The 25,984-nt window shown below is 37.2% G+C and overlaps 1 protein-coding gene across 1 annotated transcript in view; it reads left to right on the plus strand.

Moving 5' to 3' along the window:
- ptpn11b (protein tyrosine phosphatase non-receptor type 11b) overlaps positions 1-25,984 on the plus strand; it is a 39,060-nt gene that overhangs the window by 2,191 nt on the left and 10,885 nt on the right. Inside the window, 3 exon segments of the mRNA XM_007906950.2 lie at positions 14,072-14,194; positions 23,610-23,804; positions 24,714-24,906. Coding sequence (XP_007905141.2) covers positions 14,072-14,194; positions 23,610-23,804; positions 24,714-24,906 — 511 coding nt within the window.

Here is a 25,984-nt window from a genome sequence, read left to right on the forward strand (position 1 = left end):
ACTGTATATACAGTAAATCATCTTGGGTTACTGCTGCAATTGTACTTACCGCCTCTAATTGTTTTGAACCTATTCAAATTACATTTTCCATTAAAGTTTAGCACTTGGAATCACATTGTCTAAGTTGACATTCCAATGCAGTACTGGGGTGGTGTTGCATTGCTGGAGATGCTGTCCTTCAGGTGAGACATTAAACCAAGGTCCCATCTGCCAGTTTAGATCTATATTAAATCTCCTATCACTCTATTTGAAAAGAGAGAGTAGTTTCCCCCAGTGTCCTGGCCAACAATCCTCCAAATAAAAAGTTTGTCACTCATTCCATGGCTGTTTGTGCCACATTACTGTGAGCAACTGGCTGCTGTGTCCCACCCACAATATACGCAGTCAATCAGTGCTTTGAGATGGGCTTAACGACATGATAAGGCATTATATCAAATGCAAGGATTATTATTATATGAAAGAGAAGGGGTATGGGAATAAAGTGGAGGGGTGGGATTGAAGCGATATCCTTGCTCTGTGACCTGGTGCAGGCTTAATTGCCAAATGGCCTTCCTCTATGCTAAGATTTCTATGTTTCTAAGTTAATGAGTTCTGTCTTCACTCAATAGTTTTAGCAAAATTAACTGTGGGACTGAAAAGATTGCTCTTGAGGGAGCTGACAAAGACACGATAGGCCAACTAGTCTTCTTCTGTGCTGAAAATCCTATGGTTCTACTATTCAGTTCATTTCTTTAAATGCATGGCATGAAAATTTAAATAATGTTGAAAGGTATTACCCTACCAGAGTGCATTTTTTCATTATGATGAAAATGACAGACAGCTCTGCCAGAGGCCTAAATACACCAAGAATGAGCTTATAAGCCTTTTTTGTCTTAAACTTTACAACCATGCAGAATTGTGGAAAAAAATATTCAGTCTTAATATGGAAGCTGGTTCTTGTTAAGAACTGTGGGAAACTGACTTCCACATTAAGACTGAAATGGTTTACAAGCAAAGAATTTGGTATGCTTTCAAAGGCTGATGGCTCAGTCAATGCACACCTTAAGAATTTGCTTAAAGGAGAGATTTTACTCATTGTTTTAAGTAATAAATATTAAAATTATAAAAAATTAATTTAAGTTGAGGGGTAAAGTAATTAAAACATGAAAAAAACAGATTTTTCTCAAAATATGTAGAGTAGTATAAGAATGTTTGATGTAGCATAACTACCAAGTCCATAATTGCCCATAAGCCTGTATTTTAATATTTTTCTTGATCCATCAGTTTGTCAGACTTCAGTTTTGCCACTGTTCTGGTTGCCAAATAGTATTTATTTTTGATTCGATGTCTAAATATTCTGTTGGAATATATGCTACCATTTCTTTCACTTACTGCTTGACCTCTAACAGCCCATCTATGGCACTGATTTATTTTCGGTGCAGCAACTGTTTTTGTAAGCAAACAAAGGTAAATAGTTGGCCTGGGTACTGGGAAAAATTGCTTTACCATTTTGAAGTGCCAGGGCTTATTAACATCTACCTGAACTGGGAGTCAGGACCTTGGGTAAAGACACACTAAGTCCAAGTTATACATTTATGATCAAAATAACAAGATTACATTTGTATAGCGCCTTTCACGTCGGGAGGATGTCCCAAGGCACTGAATAAATGAAGTGTAATGTTGCAGAATATAGCACACAAAATTATTGTTGCAACACTTGTACCTTCGTAGCTTGGCATAATAAATACAACATTGGAGGTGCTGCCTCAGCAGGTGTAATGATGGTAGAGGAGGAGAAGGAAGGCCAAGAGTACAACAGTAGCTGGAGTCCTTGGCAGAGAGGGCAAAAAGACTGCATTGCCGGTTATCTGAAGGAGCCAGACAATATATGCTGAGATGTGTATGATCATCGGTCATGAAGGAACAATATCTGAGGAGGTTAAAGTACTCAAGGAAGCCATAACAGAACTCTGCTATGATAAGACCTGAATTTAAATCACATGATACAGTAAGAACATACCTATCAATTGAGCTGAGGCTTTTGTCGTGTTGAATTTCTATGTATTTGATTATTTTTGCAGTCCTTTTGAAAATATTGGTAAGGTGAGTTAATTTGCTGTGCCCACAGCATTGCTTAAGTCACTAACACTTTGAATACTAAAGCGCCCCAGTGCTTAAACAGATTTCTTATCGGAAGAGATGTCAGTAAAACATATCAGGATATGTAGCAGATGATTCCCTGGGAAATTCCAGGGTTTGTTCCTGGGTATTTGCAGGACCAGCTATGCAGAGTCCTTTGACTACATGAGTCCTCCAAGACTAACCTGCCAGAAAGGTGCTATAAATGCATGCTGTTGTTGAGTTGAGTTGATGGCAATTCATCTGTTATGAAACAACATGTAGGTATTCATCTCAGTATTCTGGGTCACAAATTTCTTCGGACTGATCATACAGGAAATACATTGCCATGGGATTCTGCCTAGTAAAGGTGATGTATTACCACTTAGAGCACTGGGTGTCAATATGATCAGCGGAAGTAATGTATCATCTACTTCAAAGTTCTTGGCAATTAATGTTAGTGAACCTCAAAGAATGCAGTTTTCTAGTGGGATTAAAGTACAATGTTTCATGTTAATGGATTCAATAATTATCCAAGGTGTTATTGAATTTGTCATGCATTTGCCCATCTATTCCAAAAAAAACTAACAATAAGTATGAGCCTGCAACACATTTGTTGCACGATCAAAGATATTCAGCATTGACATCTTGCATTCTTACACATGGGACCTGACTCTTCTTCTCAGCATTTGAGTGCTCTCATAGGATTGAGTTAAGACAGAATCTTATAAAGCTGCACTAAAATGTAGAGTCACTCAAGGTAAAGTAGGGGAAAATAATCATGCATGATCGACATCAAATGGTCAGAAAAATCCACAGTGATCTAATATAGTAATTATTCTTGAATCATTTTGTGGGTTGTTTTTGTATTGTAAAGCTGATAACTTGTAAAGGATATTCTTTGTTCCGGAAATGGAATGTGTTCCAGTTATTTCTAATAGGGCTTTTGTAATCAGCGCATGTTAATGGAATAACACAAGAATCAGTAGGGGGCGATACAATTTCTAGAAGAATAATTGTATTGTGCCAAACAGGAGTGAACATTATGCCAAAACGTATTTATGATAGGTTACTCTAGAAGTGAATGTTAGTTATAAGAATTTTGTCATATTATTAGAGTTAGGTCAGAAGATCAGCCATGATCTTATTGAATGGCGGGGTAGGCTCGAGAGGCCGAATGGCCTACTCCTGCTCCTAATTCTTATATTCTTATGTTCTTATTATCTATGATATATTATCTATTATGTACTCAGACTTGGAACTCACATATTCTATGCTGATACTGTACTGCATTGCTGAGGGCGTGCTGCATTGTCAGACGTACCAATCCTTTGGATGAGACCTTAAAATTCAGGGTCCTGCAAGACCATTTGTTCTGTATATTTAGAATTCTTGCCAAAAATAAATTGTTATATATATAGACACTATTATATATAGACAGTTACTTTTTCCCCAAAGATTACTGCCTGTTTCCGTGTTCTAACGAGTCATTCACAGTTATCCAATCAAATAAATTAGTTACAAGCCAAAGAAGTTAAACTAACACTTTGCCAAACATTAAAAAAAGAATAATATTTGTAGCATTTCACATACATCAGAATTAGCATCATCCTTTTTGTGTTAAATTTCTATTGTCACTAATGAACATAATTTCCTTCAATTAATCTGTAACGGTAACATTTTTCCAGTAACTTTTTTTATATGGCTAGTTTGGTTATCTCATAACACCATTTCCTCTTTATCCTGAAGTGGCATGTTTTATCAGTGACCTCAGCTTTTAAGTTTCTTGTTTTTCTTATGGTATAGTTAGTGCAACTTTTTTTACAGTAACCTTGATGTTGGTTGTATTTATAAGTCTTGCGCATTCTATTTTATTTTAATGAAACCATGTCCTTTGTTTTTTTAAAAAAACGTTTTGGAGATATCGCTTTTCTAGAGTATAGAAGTCAATGGAAAGAATGCATTCAGGACAGGTCATTTTTAGTCATTTTAAAAAGAAATTGTTTAGAACCAGTTGGCTAATGTATGTTATGAGCCTGTTGCCAGTATTTTAAGAGGGGATTACAACAACAACAACAAGATTGCATTTATAAAGCGCCTTTCACGTGGGGAGGATGTCCCAAGGCGCTGGACAATTGGGTCGGGACCCGAGAAGGGAGCTGAAGGCAGGAGCTGAATTAGCATGACTCATGGTCCTTGTTGTCAATCACCGTTTTCCAGCACAATCTAAAAGTTCTTTGCTGGCTGCAGCATTTATTTTAATTGCATTGAAATGCTTGGGTTGGTCTCCAAAACCAGTAAGTTTGCTGTTTTCTTACTCAAACTAGTGCTGCCTGCCACAAAGAGTCTGCCACATGCATTTGGATTTAGGAATGTACATAACTAAAGAATAAAATTGAAATGTATCTGTCAAATACCTAAATAATACTACATTACATAATTAATACTGTCATTACATTCAATGCTGTTTGTTTTTGGAGCAAAAACTGGGAAATGTTTTATTTCAGAGGAAACATTCCAAATTTTGTTATTAATGGGCGCAGAATTTCACATCATAAAGACTTGAAGGAGTATTCACTACTAAGTACTGTACTTGCTGATATACTATTTAAAATAATTACAAATGTAACTCCCATTGTAGTGCATAAATATAGCTCACTAGCAGCACCTAGCAGTTGAATCTGAGCTTTACAGCAGTCGATTGTGAATGGTTTGTTTAAGAATTAGAATGTTATATTGCATCTGTATCAAAAACAGGTACAATTTTTGAGGGGTGGAAAATATTGCAGACATGGAATTAGGAAATAGGACACATTTTAACATTAGGATTCAGAATCACAGTTGAGTCATAGTCTATATATCACACCTGAAAGCATTTAAAGTTAGTAGATGTAAAATGTTGGACTGAAAAATTTTGTTTTCTTCAACTTGTCCTTTTACATTAATGAAATCTAGATAAGTTTTGTAGGAAAAATATGTCTTCAGGTTAAATCTTTTTATAGAAACTAACTGTTGTAAATTATATGCTCTTTGTGTGAATTGACACTGGTACAAGCAGTGTTTTACTTCCTAAAAACGTCTGTTGCACTCTCTAAGATACCACTTTGATCTGATTTCCTTTTCCGCCCGCACAGGCTCATTTAAGCAGCTGTCACCTCAATTTTAAAAACCACTGAAGTATCATACTAATTTAGTGTTGCAGTAACTGAACGTGTCTTGCGCGTTGTCGTTTGTGTGAATGCTATCTCCTTAATCACTGTTACCAATTCCTGATTACATTCCTCATCCTCCAAGCTGTTCTGAAGCTATTGACTGGTGTGTATTTGAGCTGGATTAAAGGCCCTTATTTTGAGGGGCTGAAGAGCTTTGGACATTATGGTGAGGTATGGAAGCCATATATTTTTTAATAATAAAGATGGAGATTTGTTTTCATGTGGAAAAATACAGAAATTCTGTTGTATGTTAAGATTTTTTTTCATAGTAGTATGTGAGGTGGGCCACATGATATTAATAATCACTGGATATACACTAAGAACTACCTGACTGTAAAAATTAGGTATAGTTTTGCGTTGGTTACTTGCTGTCATTTTTAAATATTGTGAGACTCATTAAAAATCATTATGGATTTAAAAAAAAGTTGGGCGGGAAAGGTTTTCGTATTTTTTTCTTAGATTACTTTTTTTAATTAATTTTTCAAAGGATGCCTTTTCCAGTTTGGGTTTAATAGATTTTATTACATTTTATTTAAGTTTTATTTGCATGTCGTCTGGCAGGCTTTAAAAGTGGGCAAGGTGGGGGGGCAGGCAAGGGGACTCCAGGATGAATTCTAGAGAGTGGGGGCAGAATAGCTGTAGCTCCCCTGCCAATAGTCGGGTGGGGAATCAGGAGATGCTGGGTGATGGTGGAGTCATTGGAGCTGAGGGAATGGGGCTGATAGGCTCGCAGAGTCTCATGTGGGGAAAGGATAAAATCTTCATGGATCTAGATGGTCTGCAGCTTGTGTATGGAAGAGCTGCAGAATCTGGCGAGTAGGGTGTTGGAACAGTCAACCCTGGATGTGCTGAAGGCAAGAATGAGGGTCTTGACAGCTTGGAGGGAGAGGCGAGCAATTTTGTGGAGGTGAGAATAAGCTGAGCAAGTGAAAGCCCAAATGTGGGACTTGAACTGACAGTTTATGGTCAAACAAAACACCGAGCTTCTCACCTCTATGAGGTGGAGTGAGCGTCCGTGCAGGTCGGTGTGGTCAGCACCTGAGATAGTAATAACAATGATAATTTAGAACCACTGATTTGGCACCAGAACACAACGACAAAAGTTCATTCTCACTAGCTACTTTATCGTATTCTTTCAAATTCATGTACTGAACCCTTTGAGCGATTTGCTAGTATCTTTTTCCTTAATGCAAAACAACAACAACAAGATTCCATTTATTGAGCGCCTTTCACGTCGGGAGGACGTCCCAAGGCGCTGTACAGTTAGGTCAGAACCCGAGCAGGGGGGAAATGGTTAGGGTGAGGGGAGGGAAGGAAGGGAGCGAGGAGGGGGTAGAGAGTCGAAAAGGGAGCTGAAGGCACGGTCGAAGAGAAAGGTCTTGAGACCGGCCTTGAAGGAGGAAAGGGAGGAAGCGGCGAAGGCACTGGGGATAGAGTTCCAGAGCCTCGGGGCTGAGAGGCTGAAGGCCCGGCCACCGATGGTAGGGCGGTTGGGGCGGGGGATGTGGAGCAGACTGGAGCCAGAGGAACGGAGAGTACGGGCAGGTAGATAGGGGGATAGTAGGTCGGAGAGGTAGGAGGGAGCAAGGCCGTGAATGGCCTTGTAGGTGAAACCCATCTTGCTTAACTCCCTGTTGAATTGTGTCAGCTTGGTCACCTACTATCCACTTTACTCAGGTTCTGAAGGCATCATCGTCCAGATACTGGTACAGTACTGGAGTTTCTTTGTTGCTGACCTTTTAGAGATGATTAAACAGCAAAGGTGATGATGTTTATTGTGGCTACAAAGACCAGGATAACTTGCTATAACAGAAACCGTATTAATTTCCAGAAATTGAAGTGAAAAATAACCCTTTGCCAGCATTGCTCTGCTGTCAAAACTCATTTTAGACACCCTGCATTTAAACAGTTCAGCAGTGATTCTGTGAAACCCTTGTCAGAAAAGTCGCATGTCTGGATATGAAATCACTTTTCAATATGAATTTAGTATCAAAAATGGGATCTAAAATTAACATGATCAGCATGAAATGTCATGGTTTACAGTTGATCCAAAAAAAATGTCTTGGTGACTGCCTCGAATGTGGTATTTAGGCTGCAAACCAACAGTGAGGTGAACAGTCAAATATATTTGACTTTTGTCGTAGGAATTTATTTACCTGTTAAAATTACATGTGTTTAAAATTAATTTTGATAGCAGTTAGCAGATGTGCCCATAGTAAATGGTTATTTGCTTTCACTTTGAATTCTAATATTTCTAAAATTGGAAAGTTGAATAGTTGCTTGGAGAATTCCTGTGGGCTACACTTTGCAGTGTGACAAGAATTGGGAACCTTGCAGAAGATTTCTAGCTTCATTTTATGTTCAACCTTGGGCCTAGCTGTCTGTTGAACCAAGTAGAGGTGACTGACTGACAGAAGGAAGGGATGTGAAATAGTGAGTGTTCTCACTTCTTCGCATTTCAATGCCATGAAGTCTGCATAAGAAACAGCATTGCTGGAGAAGCATTGCAGCATTACATGAGGTATGCAGATACCTAGCTGCCATCTCAAAAGTGTGTGGTCTGTGAGACTACAAGGGGGAGAAAGTAGAGATACAAATATTTATTTAAAGAATAAAAATAACCCACTACACTTTTGGAAGAAGTTTTTGCAGTGTATGATCCATTCTTGCCTTCTCACTAGTTCTGCTTTGTAATTGTGAGGGTGGGGAGGAAATAAATTTAATGGGGTAGTGCGCTGCACAATGAAATGCTTCATGTACAGTATCACAGAATGATTACATGCAGATTGAAACAGTCACTCTGCCAAGTTCCTAGGTATAACTGCTTTGGGGAGGTGCGAAAACCAAAAGAAGAATCATTCCTAGGTTGCGTTTAATAACTAACTCAGAAAGCCATTGGAGACTTTTGGTTATCCTCTTGGCTGAAATCGGTGTGTAGACGATGAACGGCTCGTTGAAACTGAAGTTACTTATATACCTTCAAAATTGTGAAATCAACAACAACAGTTGACCTAGTTACTGCTGCAAATCCAGCTCACTTATTTGCAATTTGATGACAAGGGCTAAATTGCAGGATTGTTAGCAGAAAATTCCCATTTCCTGCTTTGAGCTCATAATCTTGGTTGACACTACTACTGGATAGCTGATTTTTTGCAGGTGCAGGTGCTGTCTTTCACATAAGACATTAAACCGAGATCTCTTCTTTCTATTCTTTATGTGCCTGTTAAAGATCCCATTACATGATTAAAATGAGAAGGTAGTTTTCCCAGGATCTTGGCAAATAATCCTTCAGAAAATTTGGTTATTTACCTCATAGCTATTTGTAGGATTTCGCCAACGAGCAAAATATAACTGCCTCGTTTGCCTATAAAAGCGATCACTATACTTGACAATTTTTTTCCTGTTATACAGGATGCTCTCAACAGAGTGCAACCATACATAAAGTTAAATAATTCCCACAAATCTACATACTTGATGGAATGTCATTTGTGAAAATATTTTCAGGTTTCATGGAACTTCCGTCCACCATCCCCACAATATTTTAGCAGTTAGCAGTGTCATTACTTCTCTATCTGCGATGAGTTTGGAAAAACATCGTTTCCCAAACAGTTCACACTCAGGTGAGAATTAGCTGAGGAATTAAGATGGTTTCCAAGACTACAGGCAAGCTCTCTGACAGCTCAAATTGACTGAGTCCTTTGAAACTTTCCAGAACTCCAACCAATGGTTAATTAAGATCAAAGGGCTTTTGCCAGGTGTTAGCAGACTTCAATAATAGTTTGTCTGGAGAGCCCAAAAGAGGGAACAAAAAGGAAATAGGTCTGAAGGTCAGATCAACATCTATAGAGAGAAAAAACTTGCCTGGTTTGTTTTCTGTTCTGCAAAGAAAACTACAGGTTTGCTGGGCAAAACAGATTGTGATCCCGTGGCACTATTTCTACTGTTCTATTATTTTACTTTTCCAAGTCATTAAATAGTGATTTAAATAACAAGCGTTGCATTTGATTTAGTGCTTTATCCAAACAATCTGTATTAAAAACATCCTTTTACTTCTGAGTAGTTCTTTTGTTTTAATTCATCTCCAACATTACTCCACACGCCTAATAATAATCCCTCCAAAAAACAAAAACAATAATAAATTGATAATTTTCAATCCATGACCGTTTGTGGGACACTGCTTTGCGCAATTGGCTGCCGTGTTTCACCCACAAATATACAGTCAATTCACTTTACAGCATATTCTGTGAAGCGCTTTGAGACATCTAGAAGACATGAAAAGCGCTATATCAAATCAAGGATTATTATTATGTCATGGAAATGTTTTAAAGATTTTTGTGAAGTCAAACAACACTGTGTAGGCAAACATATAAGAATGTCCACAAACATCCATGAAGTTATTGACCAATTTTATCTGGAGAACTGTGAGCCAGAACACCCTTTTGCCCTTTTCATTTCAAATAGTGCCACGGGATCAGATCCTTCTGAACAGGCTGACAGGATAGCACTGGCTACCACTTCAGCACTGACCAGCATTGGAATGTCAGCCTAACCTTTGAGCTCAAACTCCTAAGGTAGGGCTTGAACCAATAACCTTCTGACTCAGAGGCAAGAGCACCACCAACTCAGTCAGCCAGGTTGATACCCTTAACACGGATTAATTTCACAGAAAAATCCCCATGGTTTTTTAAATAGAGTTCAGTTTCAGTTCCTCTAAGATTATTTATTCATACATATTTTTAGTCAAATCATACATTCTACTAATAGAAGAACTCATCAAAATATCTCGAAGTATTTCACAGTAATTACTGTTGATTGTTTATTGACAGCAAACACAAGCAGCTATTTGCGTTAGGATGATCTACAAACAACCATCAAGCGGAAAATTAAGTTATCTGAAGGCTGTTGGCCAGGAAACTGAGAAAATTATTTCTCTTTTTGATAACTGTTTGGGATTATTAAAGTCCATCTCAGCAGGCAGAGCTCAACATGTCTAACATTTCATCTGATAGAAAGTACTGTATCTCCAACATTACAGTACTCTACTGGCACTACACTGGCAGACTATTAGCTTAAGTTACCATAAGACGCAGGAGTAGGCCATTCGGCCCCTCGAGCCTGCCCCGCCATTTAATAAGATCATGGCTGATCTTCTAACCTAATTCAATTTACCCGCCCTATGCCCGTATCCCTTAATCCCTCTATCCTTTAGAAAAAGTTGTGACACGAGGCTTGAACACATCACCTTCCGACCAGGGGCAAGGATGGAACTGAGTCAAGATTACACATTGTATTATCGTAAATACATCTAGAAGGTCCCTTTAGGGACAAATTAAATATTGAGTTTTACTTATCTTGTGAATCTCTCAATTAACTTCTGGAAAATTTTCAAGGGTGAAGAGGTGTAGCTCATCTATCTGATATTGTGCATCAGCCTTGTTGCAATCTTCTCTACTGCTAAGGGTCTAGGTGGATTCTTATGTTCCTGGACATGTGTAGTCTGACAAGAGCATTGTACAGCTTGAGCATGATTTGGGGGATTTGAACTTAATTAATTTAGCAATGTAATGATAATCTTTGCGTTTGATATAGGGCCCATAACATCTAAATGTTGCAAAGCACTTCAAGTGTAGTAACTGTGTATCTGTAACTCTAATTTTATGGATCACATTTTACAAAAGTCAGATAAGTAATCAATACCAGATTTTCCTGGATGGCAGCAATACATTTTATCAATTTTAGAATCTCTTCAGGGAAATGTGCTTGAACCCTCTTTTACTGGAGCAGATGGTACCAATAGTTTTACAATAACTTCTCACATTAGTACTCTAGAATTTAAGAATTCAGAATTTAAACATGCTCTTTATTGCTTCTTTACCAGAAAGCATCAGAAACGATATTTAGAATAATACCATTAGCTACTGGTAACATTTTTGTATGTTTCCAAGGAACATGGTTTATAGACTAATCATTCTATGATGAAGTTTATAAAATGTGTTTGTTAAAGTGCAGAGTTTTTCATTATTATCCTCAAAGCATCTTGCTTGAAATATTTATCAGGTAAGTGACCAAACTACCAAATTTCAGTGTTTATTAGGTGCCTGCATATTTGCCTGAAGAATATTGTATTCGGATGAGATGTTAATCCATGGCCACCCCTGCTTGTCCAGGTGGTTGTTAAAGATCCCACGGTCCTATTCAAAAAGAGAAGGGAGTTTATCCCGGTATTCTGCCCAACAATCCCCCAAATAAAATTGGTCATTCATTGAATGGCTGTTTGTGGGACATTGGAGTTCGCAAATTGGATTCTATTTTGTGGTGTTCACCCACAAAATACATACAATCACACCACTTTACACTATATCCTGTGCGTGCTCTGAGATAGCTTGATGACTTGATAAGGCACTATGTCAAGTGCAAGGATTATTATATACAGTTTTCTGAATATACCACTGGAATAAAAGATCCTAATTTTATCTGTTGTAAAGATTGTTTTACTTTGTAACATGACTTACTATCTAGGACGGGCTTAAAGAACCTAGGTATTTTTGCAAACTCATAATGAGAAAGGCTTTCAAATTTGACAACATTTCTGAAAAATCAAAACTGAAGTTTTTTTTTATCCAGATGTATTCTACAAAGTGGTTTTATTTTTCACGTTCTCTTAGTGCAAATTGCTCAGCTACTTGTGTTGACCTTGAGCGTTCTGTTTCTTTTTCAATCTTTATTTCTACTGTTTTCATCTTAACTTTCTGCTTGAGATTGATTATAATAAAATATTTTCTTGTAATTAGTGTGTACTTTAGGTATATTGAAGATTTTTGTGCTGTATACAGTGTACCCAGATAGCAATTGGTTGCCATGTTTTGCCCAGAAAATAGTCAATTCACTTTACAGTATATTACGTGAAGCGCTTTGAGACATCTCAAAGCCTGATAAGGTGCTATATCAAATGGAAGGATTATTATTATTACTGCTAAGTAAATAGAGGTGTGTGGAAAATTGACTAAGGTTTTGCCCTGCCCGGGAATCAAACGCGTGTTCTCTCGCCAGCGAGGCAAGTACTCTAACCAATATACTACAGGACTCCACATAAATATTTTATCAAGTGCTCGTGTGGTTTTGGTAGTCAGTATAATAATAGTACAGACTTTCTGGTAAATATAGATCTGGTCGCTTCCTAGCAATGTATTTTAATGCATACGGTCGACAATTAGGTGCAAATAAAAAAAAAGGATACATAAAACTGAAGAAAGCAGAAAGTTTGTTCCTTTTTTCTCGCGTGTATTAATGTCGTGCTATGCTATTGTGTTGCAATTCCAAGTCCCTGAATTTAATGGCAGAACTGTGAGAATTCTTTTGGTAATAGTGGTGGCTGTTCGTTAACCATGTTTGAATGTTGTTACTTGTGAATGGAACATTGGGCGGGTTTTGAATGGAAAATATGGCTAGCCACAAAGGGCTGTCAGAGCAAGTATATAAAGATGTGATCGTTGATCTCAAACGTCAGTTCGTATCTAACGTGAAAAAATGCGGTGTGTTTTACAAGTTAAATATTGAGCTTTACTTATCTTGTGAATCTCTCAATCAAGTCCTGGAAATTTTTTCAACCAACAACAGACATATTTGCTGAGAGTGCCCAATTTTTAAGACTCACAGAATTAGCACAATTTCATATTGGAGAGGTTTTTCTCAGAAATGGCGAAGAAAGCTGTGTCACAGAACATTCTACCTTCTGAAAAGTGTGGCTGCTGTTAGTGTTGTATAGAAATGTTTATGCTGTGCATAACAAAATAACAATTGTCAATTTGAAATTTGGGAATGATATGCATTAATTGATTTAGAAATTTGTTCTGAAATTGATTTGTGGAAGCCTCCTTATTAACCTCCGACCAAAATGTGGTTTCCACAGACCAATAATGCATTGTGCTGCTTTTAATACACCTTCTGCCAATTTTATGACATCCCAACATAAAGTTTCCACCAAGCACAGTTACGCAAATCCTATTTTCGTCTCATAGTATTCTTTAAGTAGAGTTTACTTTGCAATAATTCTGAATTGAGTGCCTACAAATTATTCTAAAACCAACATGTAAAGCAGTCATCCCAATTTGTGATGCTGCTAATCACACTTTGCTCGTCTCGGTTGTCACGTTTATTTCACCATACTTCTGACATTGTGTTCATCTCACTTTACGTCTTGTGATTGTCTACTAAAATACAATCCCATCAGCCACAACCCGAATGTAAGACTGTTTCCAGAATAATGATCAGGAATGGATATTACATATACGTATGAAACAATATGCCAATTCTGGTGACTTTACAAAGTTTTGTTTTCATGGATTATTATCTCGACAAATGAAAGAATTTTGTTTCTGTCTGGTAAGATATTACCAATGTGCTCTTCATTTCCATATGAATGAATCTTAAGGCAGGATATGTGTACCTGCCACAAATTGAAACAAGTCAGTATATTAGCAACATTAATGATATTATTCTTGGATGTCCTTAACCCACATGTTAGTTGTTTTTTGTGTAATGTTATATCCTTGGTGGATGTTGTGCAACTATAAATGAAGGCTTATTCCATAAAATAACTATGTGATAGAAAGTCATTCTTAAATGTTAAATTGAACCCAGATCTGAGAAGATGTCACTTCCAAACATTTACAATGCTCAGTTTTGGGGTATATATTAAATGGATTTTATTTATTTATTATTTAATTGTTTTATACAAATATTCTTATATTTCTGTTATGTAGGTGGTTCCACCCCAATATCACTGGGATTGAAGCGGAGCAGCTGTTATTGACCAGAGGGGTTCATGGGAGTTTCCTAGCTCGACCTAGTAAAAGTAATCCTGGGGACTTCACTTTATCAGTCAGGTAAGAAAATGGAATGTAGATAAAGAAGGTAAGATTTGTAAAGAATATTTGAATGGTAGACTAGTAAATTAAGAGGTCGAGAAGTTGACTCACAATTTGAGAGATGCAAACTTATTTTGCCTTAAAATTTAAAATTGGGAAGAATTGTGGAAAATTCTTTAATGCAATCTTAATTTGGAAGCTTTCCCCAAAAGCTCCTTCCTGGACTTCTATCCTATCCGTCGTCTGTCACTTATTCCTCCTTTTTTGAAAAGAAAACCTAAAATACTCAGCAAGTCAGGCAGCATCTATGGAGAAAGGAACCACCTTTTCCTCCTTGTTGTGATTGTTGAAATGCATGTTCTGAAATTGCTTTTCCATTGCTTCTACTGGAAATGTATAATAACTTTGAACCTGGAAGAAAGAAGTAATCACATAGTAGAATATCACACCTTGGGCTTGTACATATCGATTTGCGATTACAGCACCAATTTCAAACCCTAAAAAGATGAGATGTTTTCGGCCTATGTATCCCCAAGTCAAGCATACTCGCATTCCAGAAACCAGTTTTAAAATTCATTCTGGAATGTAGTGTTTAGTGCAAACCATTAATTTATTAAAAACATTAACTGCAAATAATTAATAATTCTTGCATTTGGATTTAATTATATTCCTGAGACATAAAATTATCACGAAAATTCAGAGAAGAAATAATATTGAACTTTGTTGAAATTTGAATGCAATAGATAGAAAATCCAGTTGAAACAAATATAGGGTTATTCTTCTGAGTCTGGTAAAAATTCATGAATTAAAATTCATTTTATATCATTATGCTAGAGGTAGATTATGGTAGAATTGGGACAGGTTATATTCCTAGAGGCACGTGATACTTAGGTACTTGATACAGAATTGCAAGCAGCAGATAATTCTTAGAAAAGCTGATTACTTTTTTTGAAAGCCAATGTTGAAATGTCATAGCAGCATATTCAAACAAGCAGATTGCTGTACGGTAAAGTTAGTAGTGTATTATACAGATTTGTGCCCATTCGGAATTCAGTTGGATGATGTGGTTTATGGTTTCGGGGATGTTAACCATAACAATTTTTGCCATGGAAGTGTCTCATGTGCATAATTGCCCTTGAACTTGGCTTAAATAATTGTAGTTTTATTTGACAAATTTATTACCATATCTTTTTATAAATCATAGTTTTAATGACATTTCATCAAACTTTAGTGTACCTAACATGTTCCATTCTTTAATCAAGGTAGGTGTTAAAATGTGTTTTGAATTTCCCTTGCTGCTTTACAATTTAATTAAGTCATTATTCTGTGAAATGGCATTGAAAGACTGCAATCTGAGATCGACCTTTTATAGTCACATTTTTAAAGGAAGTTCAATGACGGCCAATAAAAGAAAGTTATGAATCCAGCCAGCTTTGAAGTCTGTGAGCTGTTGTATTTGTAGCTCATTCCTGCTAGAATTGCCGCTTTTTATAGATTTTGTTGCACTTCGTTGCATTACAGCCATGTTGATTCCACTTTCAGTCGGCTTGTTGCTCACCGTGGACAAACAATCGATCTTCTATTTCAAACTTACAGATTACAGGAAACTTCACACTTTTCCTTTCCTGGAAAACATTTGATTTTTCTTCCACAAGGGTTGGTAATAAGTATTAAAACAATCTTGATTATTCAAGGGCACCAAAAGACAAAAGGCTTCATTCAGTCTGTTGCCCCAGACTCCAAATCCAAGATGGTGGTAGATCAGTTTGAGAATTGAACAAAGTGCTTGGGGGTGCTCATTTAAGGAATGCTGTAAATCTTACCTCATTGTGTTCTTTTTCAATTCATTGTGGACAAATGGGAGTATCTACCCAACATTTTACTTTGCACTAGCATCTTTCATTTCCTCTTTCTTTTCTAAAATAAACCATTGTTCCTTTTTACTGTAAATTAGGTTAATTCCCCTCTTTAGTTCAGTAATTCCAATCAGTTTTGATAGAACACTGTATAGAAACGTTTTTTTATGTAAAGCACCAGCAGACTAAAATGGGTAAATAAAACAAAGTGGTTCAATACGGTAAACTGATCTTATTCCCTACCCTCTATGATCTGACCAGGACTGACAGCTCTCACGTGGTAGAAAAATTCTGGGTAGAAGTGCTAATGTAAACTAGGATTCAGATTCAATCTTCCTAGAGGTGAGAGTTTAATACTCTAATATTGTAGTTTCACACTACCTGTGCATCATACCTATAGCTTATCATTCTTGACCTAATTATTGTGTCTTCTGAGTCAAGCACATGAAACACAGGGATGAAAATTCCAATAAGTGGTGTATTAAGTATCACCAATGACATGTGTGAGTAAAGTTACAATAAATACACTTTGTCAGTTACTATTGATTTATTGTGGAATAATTTGTGGGGTGGAAAAGTTTAAAGTCAATGTGATTTGCTAATTAATATCTGTGAGATTTGAAAAGCCTAACTTGCAATTTGACAAATGAAAGTAGTTTTTTTAAAGGATCAATAAACACTGCAAAACCCCATTAATTGTTAACTGTCCTGATGTACATACGTTACACATGTGTTAGAGTGCCTCTCTCCCCTCCGTGTGTGCAGGTGCAAAAAAAATGAAACCCAGATGCACCTGGGCACATGGAGGGGAGAGAGGCACTCTTACACATGTGTAACTTTCATGCAAGTGCAGTGCCTCCCTCCTCTCAACAAACGTGAAGAGGAAGGTGCATCGTGAAGGTGCCAAGTGAAACCCCCACCCCGAAACCCCCTGATTTGCAGAATTCAAAAAATGTCAAAAATAAACACTGAAATATGATTTTTTTTGAAAACCTTGAAAAACAGAAGTCCTGACCATATCACATAAAAAGTCTGCTTTTTCTTTATTTCCCACTGTTTCACACAGATTTCAAAGCAACAGCTAGGGTTTTCCTAGGAGGCTCCTGCCTCCTCTTTCAGTCACCCGTACAATGTCCACGAGATGTCCATGTGCCAAACAGCATTCTATAGTTCCCAAAATAAATTGAGCTCCCCTAATTTAGTTAAGAAATTTCCATTTGCTCTACGTGCGCTTCTTTATCTGCACGCATAAAGCAAATGGAAATGTTTAAACCACTTTAGGGGAAATCAACTTTTCTTTGGAACGATATGTTGTACGTTTACTGAATGAATTATTTATTTTTTTCTTTGTTAAAGAAATCCACTTCTGGGTTCAGTTTGGTTTTGCCTGTGTCACTTAAGTAAGTGTCCAAAAGGGACCGAGCTATTTGATGCCATGCTATGCCTTATTAAATTGGCAACAGTCATATTGCTGGACTGGAAAGGCTTAAAAAAGTAACAGAAATAACCACAGTATTTGGTGGCACTGAGATTCCTATATTTTTGTAACGTAAGTAAAACAAAATTACAGTTTATTTTTAAGAGAGAACTGGATAGGTATCTGGAGAAGACGGGTTTGCAGGGTTATGGGGAGAAAGCTGGTGAGTGGGGTTAATAAAAGTCAGTTGCTCCATCAAAGAGCCGGCACAGACTTGATGGGCCGAATGGCCTCCTTCTGTGCCGTAACATTCTATGATTCTATGATTTTATTTTAACAACCTTACAAATTGACCTTCTCAGTTCCTCTAAATTTTGATGTCACAAGACCATGGGAGAGGTTTAGATGAAGAAAGCCCATGTCAAAATTCTTGTAAAGAAGGGAAAGGCAGCAGGAGGGTATAATTTCTGGGTTGGAAATAAATGTCTTTGTGATCCTTGCTAGCTAGTAATATTGTGACTTGCTAGACCGGTTGATAGCTCACACATATACCAGGTCTTGTTTCATAGTTTAGGACTGAATGCTCAATAAGATTTTGCCATGCAATCTTATGTGAGTGTAATCTTCTCAGTATCTCACATTTTTGTTTGTACTACAATCAGAATGATGCACAATAAAAAATCTTTTATGTTTTGGTACATGAAATGGAATTAAAATGTTATTTTGAATACTGAATCTGATATGCTTATAGGTATTAATTCCCACATACTGTATTACAATTGAATGTTGCTTTACTCTATCAATAAGGGAATAGTTTTTAGCTCTCAGTGACTAAAGTGCTACAAATTATAAATTTACAACAACAACAACAAGATTCCATTTATAGAGCGCCTTTCACATCGGGAGGACGTCCCAAGGCGCTGGGTACAATAAAACATTTCCTTTGGTTCACAGATGACTTTTGTATTCACTTGCAGCTGAAACAAATTCCCCTATTATGGTACAACAAAGATTGTAGCTAGTAACTATCCAAAATCTGCTCAATGTAACATTATTTTAGCTCTTTGATAAATCTCTCGAAAATATTATGCTTCAACTCAACCATCACAATTTTTCATTGAAACTTTCTTCTCAGTTTCACGGATTTCTCTTGATGGTGCATTCTTTAAGCAAGATGTTGAATCCACTAACAGTTCAGCAAACAAATCCTTTTTTTGCTGCTTTGCACTGAGATATTCCCATTTAGTACAATCCAATGATTATTCGGAAAATGTCATGGATGCTTTACATCACTTTTATGATGGATATTCTGTAATGGGATATAAGTGAGAATGCCAAATTGATGATGGTAATAATAATAAATTGATGCCATTTTATAGTAACTTTGAGCACATACCAATGGGAAACTGAATACTGAAAGCAGATCATTTGGGTTGTATTTGAATATTGTAATTAGTATAATATTCCTTACATATGATAAAGTAAAATAAAAAATCTACATTTGATATAGTATACATTAAAGTAAATATTAATGCACTCTTGGCTTTATAATTGCTGAATTACATTTGATCTTGGTGGGAAGATTGTGGTGTGCAGAGAAAATAATGTATTATATATCAAACACAAGTTCACAAGATTGGTCTGGATGAAGAAGGCCCTTCAGCCCATCCGATTTCATCTTTTCAGAACGCCCACCCTACTATTCCCCCATCACTGCATCAAGTTGTTTTTGAAATGCTTCTAGTGTCCTGACCCTCTACCACCTTTCCTGGCAAACCAGTATTCTGCAAAGCAGCACTAAAATCCAGAGACTCACGGCACTTGGTTCAGTAGAGTGGCTTTGAGTATCTGTTCTCACAAATTTGTGGGAGGGGTACAGTTCACCTACAGACAATAATTATTTGAGACATCGCCAGTAGTAGAATGTGTGACCAAGTGTTAATTAACTCCATTGATAAGTATGACACATACGCACTTTGAGATATCCACCCAATGTGAAAGGAGTTATATAAATGTAAATTTTATTATAAATTATATTGTAATGACGCTGAATTTTGCACTTTTCATCACAACCAGTAAATGAACACTGTCTTGATATGGGCCAAGGTTTAATTCTCTATAAATGCAGGGATTGCATTTTATGCAGCTGTTTTGTCCAAAACACATGGGTGTCTTATGGCTAAACGTAGATAATCGGCAAAATTTGAATGCACATTTACAATTATTACTTGCACAAATAATGTAAAAACGTTGCCATATTTAGTGTCATTGAATTGAATGTTTTTTTAATGTATTAAAAAGGAATCACCCCTTCCCCCAATAACACACCTTTATCTGAATGATCTGTGGTTCATCAGAAGATTGCTGACATGCTTACAATCGCATATTGGGTGGTGCTGAAAATAACCTGTTTAAAACATTTGATAATGTGGCCATATTTTAATTTAGGTATCAGATAGTTCCTGTGTTACACTGTTGCCTTAAAACACTAAGTACTTTGGGACTGAGGGGAAAATCTTGGGTTTGGGAACATGTATAATAAATTATTGTATAATCCACTCAAGGTTATGGAAACATCACGTAGTGCAGAAACACTTTACATTGCATCCGGTTTCACTTTTTGCTTAAATACATCATGGATTTTTTAAAAGTTTTTTTATAAATTATCTATAAAATGAAATGATTGTGCTATTCTATTGATAAAAACACAAGGGAGCATGTGGAAGTTATCCTGCACCAAATATGAACATGTCCTGTTCTTCTACTTTGTCATGGAGATGTTGAATTAAATATACTGGAAAAGTCCCATTTGGAGAATTGTGGAAATGAACCCTTCCTATTGTCCCATGATTTTGTATTTAGTTTTTCCCCAAATGATTATTTTTCATTGTTTTCATTATTTGCCATTGAAGAAGGAAATGAACAGGATTATAACTGTAATTTTGTTGCTAGTAACTCACGCAACTCAATTCCACTGTGTGGGTGGCGGAAATGAGCTTATGATAAACACAATTTTAAAAGCAAATCACATTTCATCGACTGTAGCTGAGGGCCACTGTGGCTAAATATCGATCTTAATATTATGAAGTCTTTACAAGTATCCCAGAGTCATACAGTCACTATTGATTTGATGCCCTTGAGGTAAATTTAATTTTATGTTTAGAAGACACTAGGTTGCACTTTTTGTTATCAGCAGGCACTCTTTCCATTGTTATCTCTCGACTGCATTCACTGAAAACTAGGGTTGGTATGAGTATTAGTAAATATTGTAACTACTGTAACTATAGTAAATATTGTGTGTGTTTTTGGTGGGGGTGGAGTGGGGAGGGGGGGGAGTGAGGAGAAGCTGAACTGACTCCAAGGTGATAGCCGGAATTGAGTCCACCTCGTGTGTAGGTGGCATACATATTCTGGTCCCAGCTCCTTGGGACGTCCTTCCAACGTGAAAAGCGCTACATAAATGTAATTAGGTACTTGTTGTTGGTCTGGATGCTCTTAAGCACAGTGTTGGATTTGTCATGTGTCAGTCAGACATCTAGCTAACCAAAAAATGTAAAAAATAGTTTTCTTGTCACAGCTACTGCCGGCTATCTTTCAACTGGTAGTGGTTATCGTTTCATAGAATCATGAAATGTCACAGTACAAAAACAAGCTAGTCCATCAACTCTGCACTGGTATTTTTCTCCACATGAAGTCTCCTCGTCTAATCTTTTAATCGCTTCATCTATTTGATCTTGATCATTGTCCAGAAACCTTTAATATTCCTCCTCTTCAACATCCATATGATTTAATTGTAAAGGAATTGAAGGTTGCTTCAACTACAGTTCCTTATATTTGTGCCTTCTTAATTCTTAGCAGCAACTGTGGACTTACTTTATGTAAATTAACAGTTTTCAGAAATGCTATGAACGTTTTACCTTCCCTCAGAAATGTTATATCAGTAAACGATGAGCACTACATAATATTACTCATCATAATATGAAAATGAAATGCAAACTAAATAGCCATCTTAACCTGAATATCGTTTGTTTGGGGATGCCCCACAATAGGTCATTATTTGCGCTTTATATTTCAAACCTTCCTAATATGAGTAACGGAATCTGGATAGTTGAGGGGTTTGCATTTACAGAATCTCTACCATGTTAATAGTACTAAGTGTGCAGTTGAAAGTCTGGTATTCCTAACCTATTCCATTCCTTAACTAAGTAGGTCATTACAATTTGTTTTGAAAGACCCCATAATTTATAACTTGTTAATAATACTAGCAGCCAAATTTGGCTGAAAATCTTGTGAGCTTCCATCTTCGATTCACACTTAGTTGCCACTTGTTTTTAGGCCTTGCTGCACGGATACATGAGATTGCACCTGGAGCCTATCAAGTCTGTAAACTTCTACGTTGTGATTCCTTTATACCGAGATTTGGGATATAACGTGTGAATACTGTGGACCCGCAGTGTACGGTAGGACACTTCCTGCACATTACGTGTAGGCACAGAGGCCCTCACAATGTCGATCGTGTCTCCAGTCACCACTGAACATGATTGCAAGAGCAGTCACTGCTGTCTGGCAAGCTTTCTGCACATGACACGCATGTACAGCATAGCTCACTGACATCAGCGATGACCTGATAACCTTGGAAGAGCTAACTGTTGGCCACACTATAACATGTCCCAGTATAATACAGGATCTCATTTTATGGACTGTCATGTTATAACTGGCTCGGACTGTAATTTGTTTTAGATACTCTTAAGCATGGTGATGATTTCGGCATGTGTAAGACATCCAGCTGAACAAAAAACAGATCTTCAGCAAAGGCTGAAGCACTTTGCATCCATTTTGGCATACTGTAGCTTTGTGGAGGCTTCCAACAACAACTTGTATTGATATAGTGCTCTTAATGAGGATCGTGCCTCGAGCTTTCTCATTTGCTTTCACAAGCAAGAGCCACTTGTGGTAATGAACTCCAAATCCTAACATTCTCTTCCTCTGAGTGAAAAAAACCTCTTAATCTCTCCCCTAATTTTTCTGCTAAAGATTGTGAGACTAATCCCCTTTGTCCTCAACTGAAGGAAATAGGTTTTCAAGCAAAGGTAACGGGTTTGTGTTTAAAGAGCAGAAAATGATGAATAATATGGGTTGTGATGCATCAGAGTATGTTTAATTTCCATATTGTATTTTAAGTGAAATGGATGACTCAGTATCCAAGTTTCCAGTCAGCGCTGTCCTGTTTATAGATCCTTGGTATTAAGATATGGGTACAAGCCCTCTGGGACTCTACCCCGCATGACGCGCAATATATAAATGCAAGTTGTTGTACTGTATCAGATTTTTTCTTTTAGATTTGATTTGTATTGGATTTTTGTACAAATGTGTGCGGGAGGCTGGAGCAATTGAAGAAATGTATGTTAGTTATATTTTGGCTAACATGTACTATACCCAAAGGTTAATGTGGCCTTGAGATGCATTTGTGTCAGTAAACAAAAAATGTTGTGAAGGAAACTGAGGCTCAGAATGGCAGACACAAAGAGGATATGTGGGGGCGAGTTGTTGGATACAAAAAGATTAACAAGTAAAATAACACATGCGTGATGGATCACAAGTTATTTAATCTATTCTTGGTCCCACTACACCATTTTCAAAAAATAAATTGCTTTTAATATCCTTTTATATACTACATTAATATACGTGACTTGGAATTCATGCTCATCAGCTGTAATAAAAAGGTTGAAATTATAATATTATGTGATATGATGAATGTCTGGGTTGTTACAGTAAAGTGTTTCAGCCCAGTTCCCACAGTTACTGTAGAGCCAATTATCTGCACCAATTGAGATAAGAAAATTATAGATACGTAAATAGTTCAGTTAATTGGACATCATGCAAAATGTAAATTGGTTTAAGGTGCTAATAAAAAATAGGTTCCATCAGGAATTCTACTGATACAGTGCCACAATGTGCACTTCTCTCTCTGTCTATCTCTCACTAACTTTATTTCTCCCTTACTCCGGTTTTCTTTTTCTCACTCATTTTTGGTCTCTAGGTAACTTTTTCATTTTCTTTTGCTTCAAGGCTTTTGCATTTACAAAACTGAACAATAGAAATGAAAAAAAGCTTTCAAAAAATAATTGTTTTAAATTTTATGTATTTGTTTACTTCTCAGGCGTATCAATGAAGTGACGCATATCAAAATCCAAAACACTGGCGACTATTATGACTTGTATGGAGGAGAGAAGTTTGCTACATTGGCGGAATTAGTTCAGTATTACACAGAGCAGCAAGGTTTACTACGAGAAAAGAATGGAGACAAAATTGAATTAAAGTATCCTCTGAACTGCAAGGACCCCACATCTGAAAGGTAAATTTCTTACCCCATCTTGGGCAGTTGGTCTGTCAATTAGGCAGGCACCTGACCTTAGTCCAGGCTGACATTGCTAGCTGATCATAAAAGCATGAATTTAGGCAGCCAATAATGACTCACTCACTATTTTCAGTTTTACTTTGTTATTCCTTTTGGGGAAACATTTAACCATTATTTCCCCTCATCCTTATACACCATCACCCTCTCTCGCATTGGTAACTTGTCAAGTGAGGAGAAGCAAAGATGAACCCAAGTTATACCAAGAATCATAATTGAAAAAATATTTAAAGAGGATAACTATTTTTCTGGGATGCACATGTTTGGATTAACCATGTTTGATGGTAAATGAATGAGGGAAATCTAAGGTTAAAGAAAGGAACTATGACTATGTAGACTCTAGTGTCATTTACAGTCTGTTTTACAGATTTATCATCTCCAACAGTCACCCAACATTTTATAACATTCAACACATGCATTTAAACCCAAGCAGGTCGAAATTCCGATAGCTGAGCATTTCAAGGATAAGGTCCCATTTGTTCTTTTGTGCTGGTTGTTTCAGGCAGCCACATTCCTTTACTATGTTAGCTAACTGAATGTAGCATACAGGAAGTGGTTGGCTGTTATACTCATCAGGGGCCGGCTCTAAAACCAGGGTCTTGGGCAGCACATCAAGTCACTTAGCCATTACGTATTACACAAGGACGATGTGTAATGCAATGACGATGGCAGGCAGGCAAGGTGAAACATCAAGCTGACTTGAATGCCTGCTTTAAATTGAAGGGTATGCATACTTGGGATGGTGCCCTTACACTCTCAAACTGGGCCCTTTTTTCCAACTTGATGCATTACACAAGCTGTTCAATCCTTAACAAAGCCTACGCAACAGATTATTATCATTGTTTGCAGGTGGTATCATGGACATCTGTCAGGGAAAGATGCGGAAAAACTCCTAACAGATAAAGGAAAACCTGGGAGTTTCCTTGTACGTGAAAGTCTCAGCAAACCAGGTGATTTTGTCCTGTCAGTGTTAACGAATGAAGAAAAGTTTGAAAATGGAGACCGAAAAGCAAAGGTTACACATGTGATGATTCGATGTCAGGTGGGCTAAACAGACGCATCATCAATCTTTATATTCTGCAGTTTTTAAAATTTGCTATTTTTAGACTAATATTAAATAGCTAGCAGGAAAATGTCTAAAACTACAATAACAAATGTATGTTTTTGTTATTCTAGTTCAGGTTAAAAATTATTACCTGTCTTCTGCTGGAGTCTTATTTGTGTCAAATTCAAATTGTGGGATCTTAAGCTTGCAATAATGCTAATATAATAAAGAAAACATGTATTGAAGACTGTAAAAACAAACATTAATAAGATTGATTGCCCTGACCAAATCTTTTGAAAAAACAGTCCTCTTGGCACCACTCAGTGTAATGCAACATTCTTAGTTACACACTGAATCCTCTGTGATACCCTAAATACCCACCAACGGCAGTTTTGAGATGGCAGATCAGAATATTTGCTCCCCCCACCCGCCCCAGTTAGTCAGAAAAGTGTATTTTGTTTTGATACTGATTTTCTGAACAAGATCTTTAGGTAAGTAAATGAAAATCATGCTTACTTTGATCCAGAAAATGTTACGCTATAATTGAGGTCAAACATCCAACATGTCAAGGGATTATTGTGAAACGCAGAGCAGCTGGAGGAGAGAGTGGGAGGAGAGGGCATGAAACCTTGGCCAGTCAGAGTTAGCAGAATTTCAAGAATAAAATCCCATTTGTTCTTTTGGCCTGGTTGTTTAACACAGCCACATTCCTTTACCACATTAGTTTACTAAATGCAGCATACAGCAAGTGATTGATTGTAATATAAGTGGTTTGTATTACCGCCCTATTTCTAACCTGCCCTTCCTCTCAAAAGCTCTAGAACGGGTTGTGGCCAACCAACTCCGCGCACACCTCTCCTCCCACTCCCTCTTCGAACCCCTCCAGTCCCGTTTCCGCCCACAGTACAGAGACTGCGCTTGTGAAAGTCGCAAATGACATCCTCTCTATCTGTGACCAGGGCTCCCTCTGCCTGCTCGTCCTCCTGGACCTCTCCGTCGCGTTCGATACAGTCGATCACACCATCCTTCTCCACCACCTTTCCTCCGTCATCCGCCTCAGTGGGACCGCACTCGC

The sequence above is a fragment of the Callorhinchus milii genome, unplaced genomic scaffold (genome assembly GCF_018977255.1).
Source record: "Callorhinchus milii isolate IMCB2004 unplaced genomic scaffold, IMCB_Cmil_1.0 Scaffold24, whole genome shotgun sequence".
NCBI lineage: Eukaryota > Metazoa > Chordata > Chondrichthyes > Chimaeriformes > Callorhinchidae > Callorhinchus > Callorhinchus milii.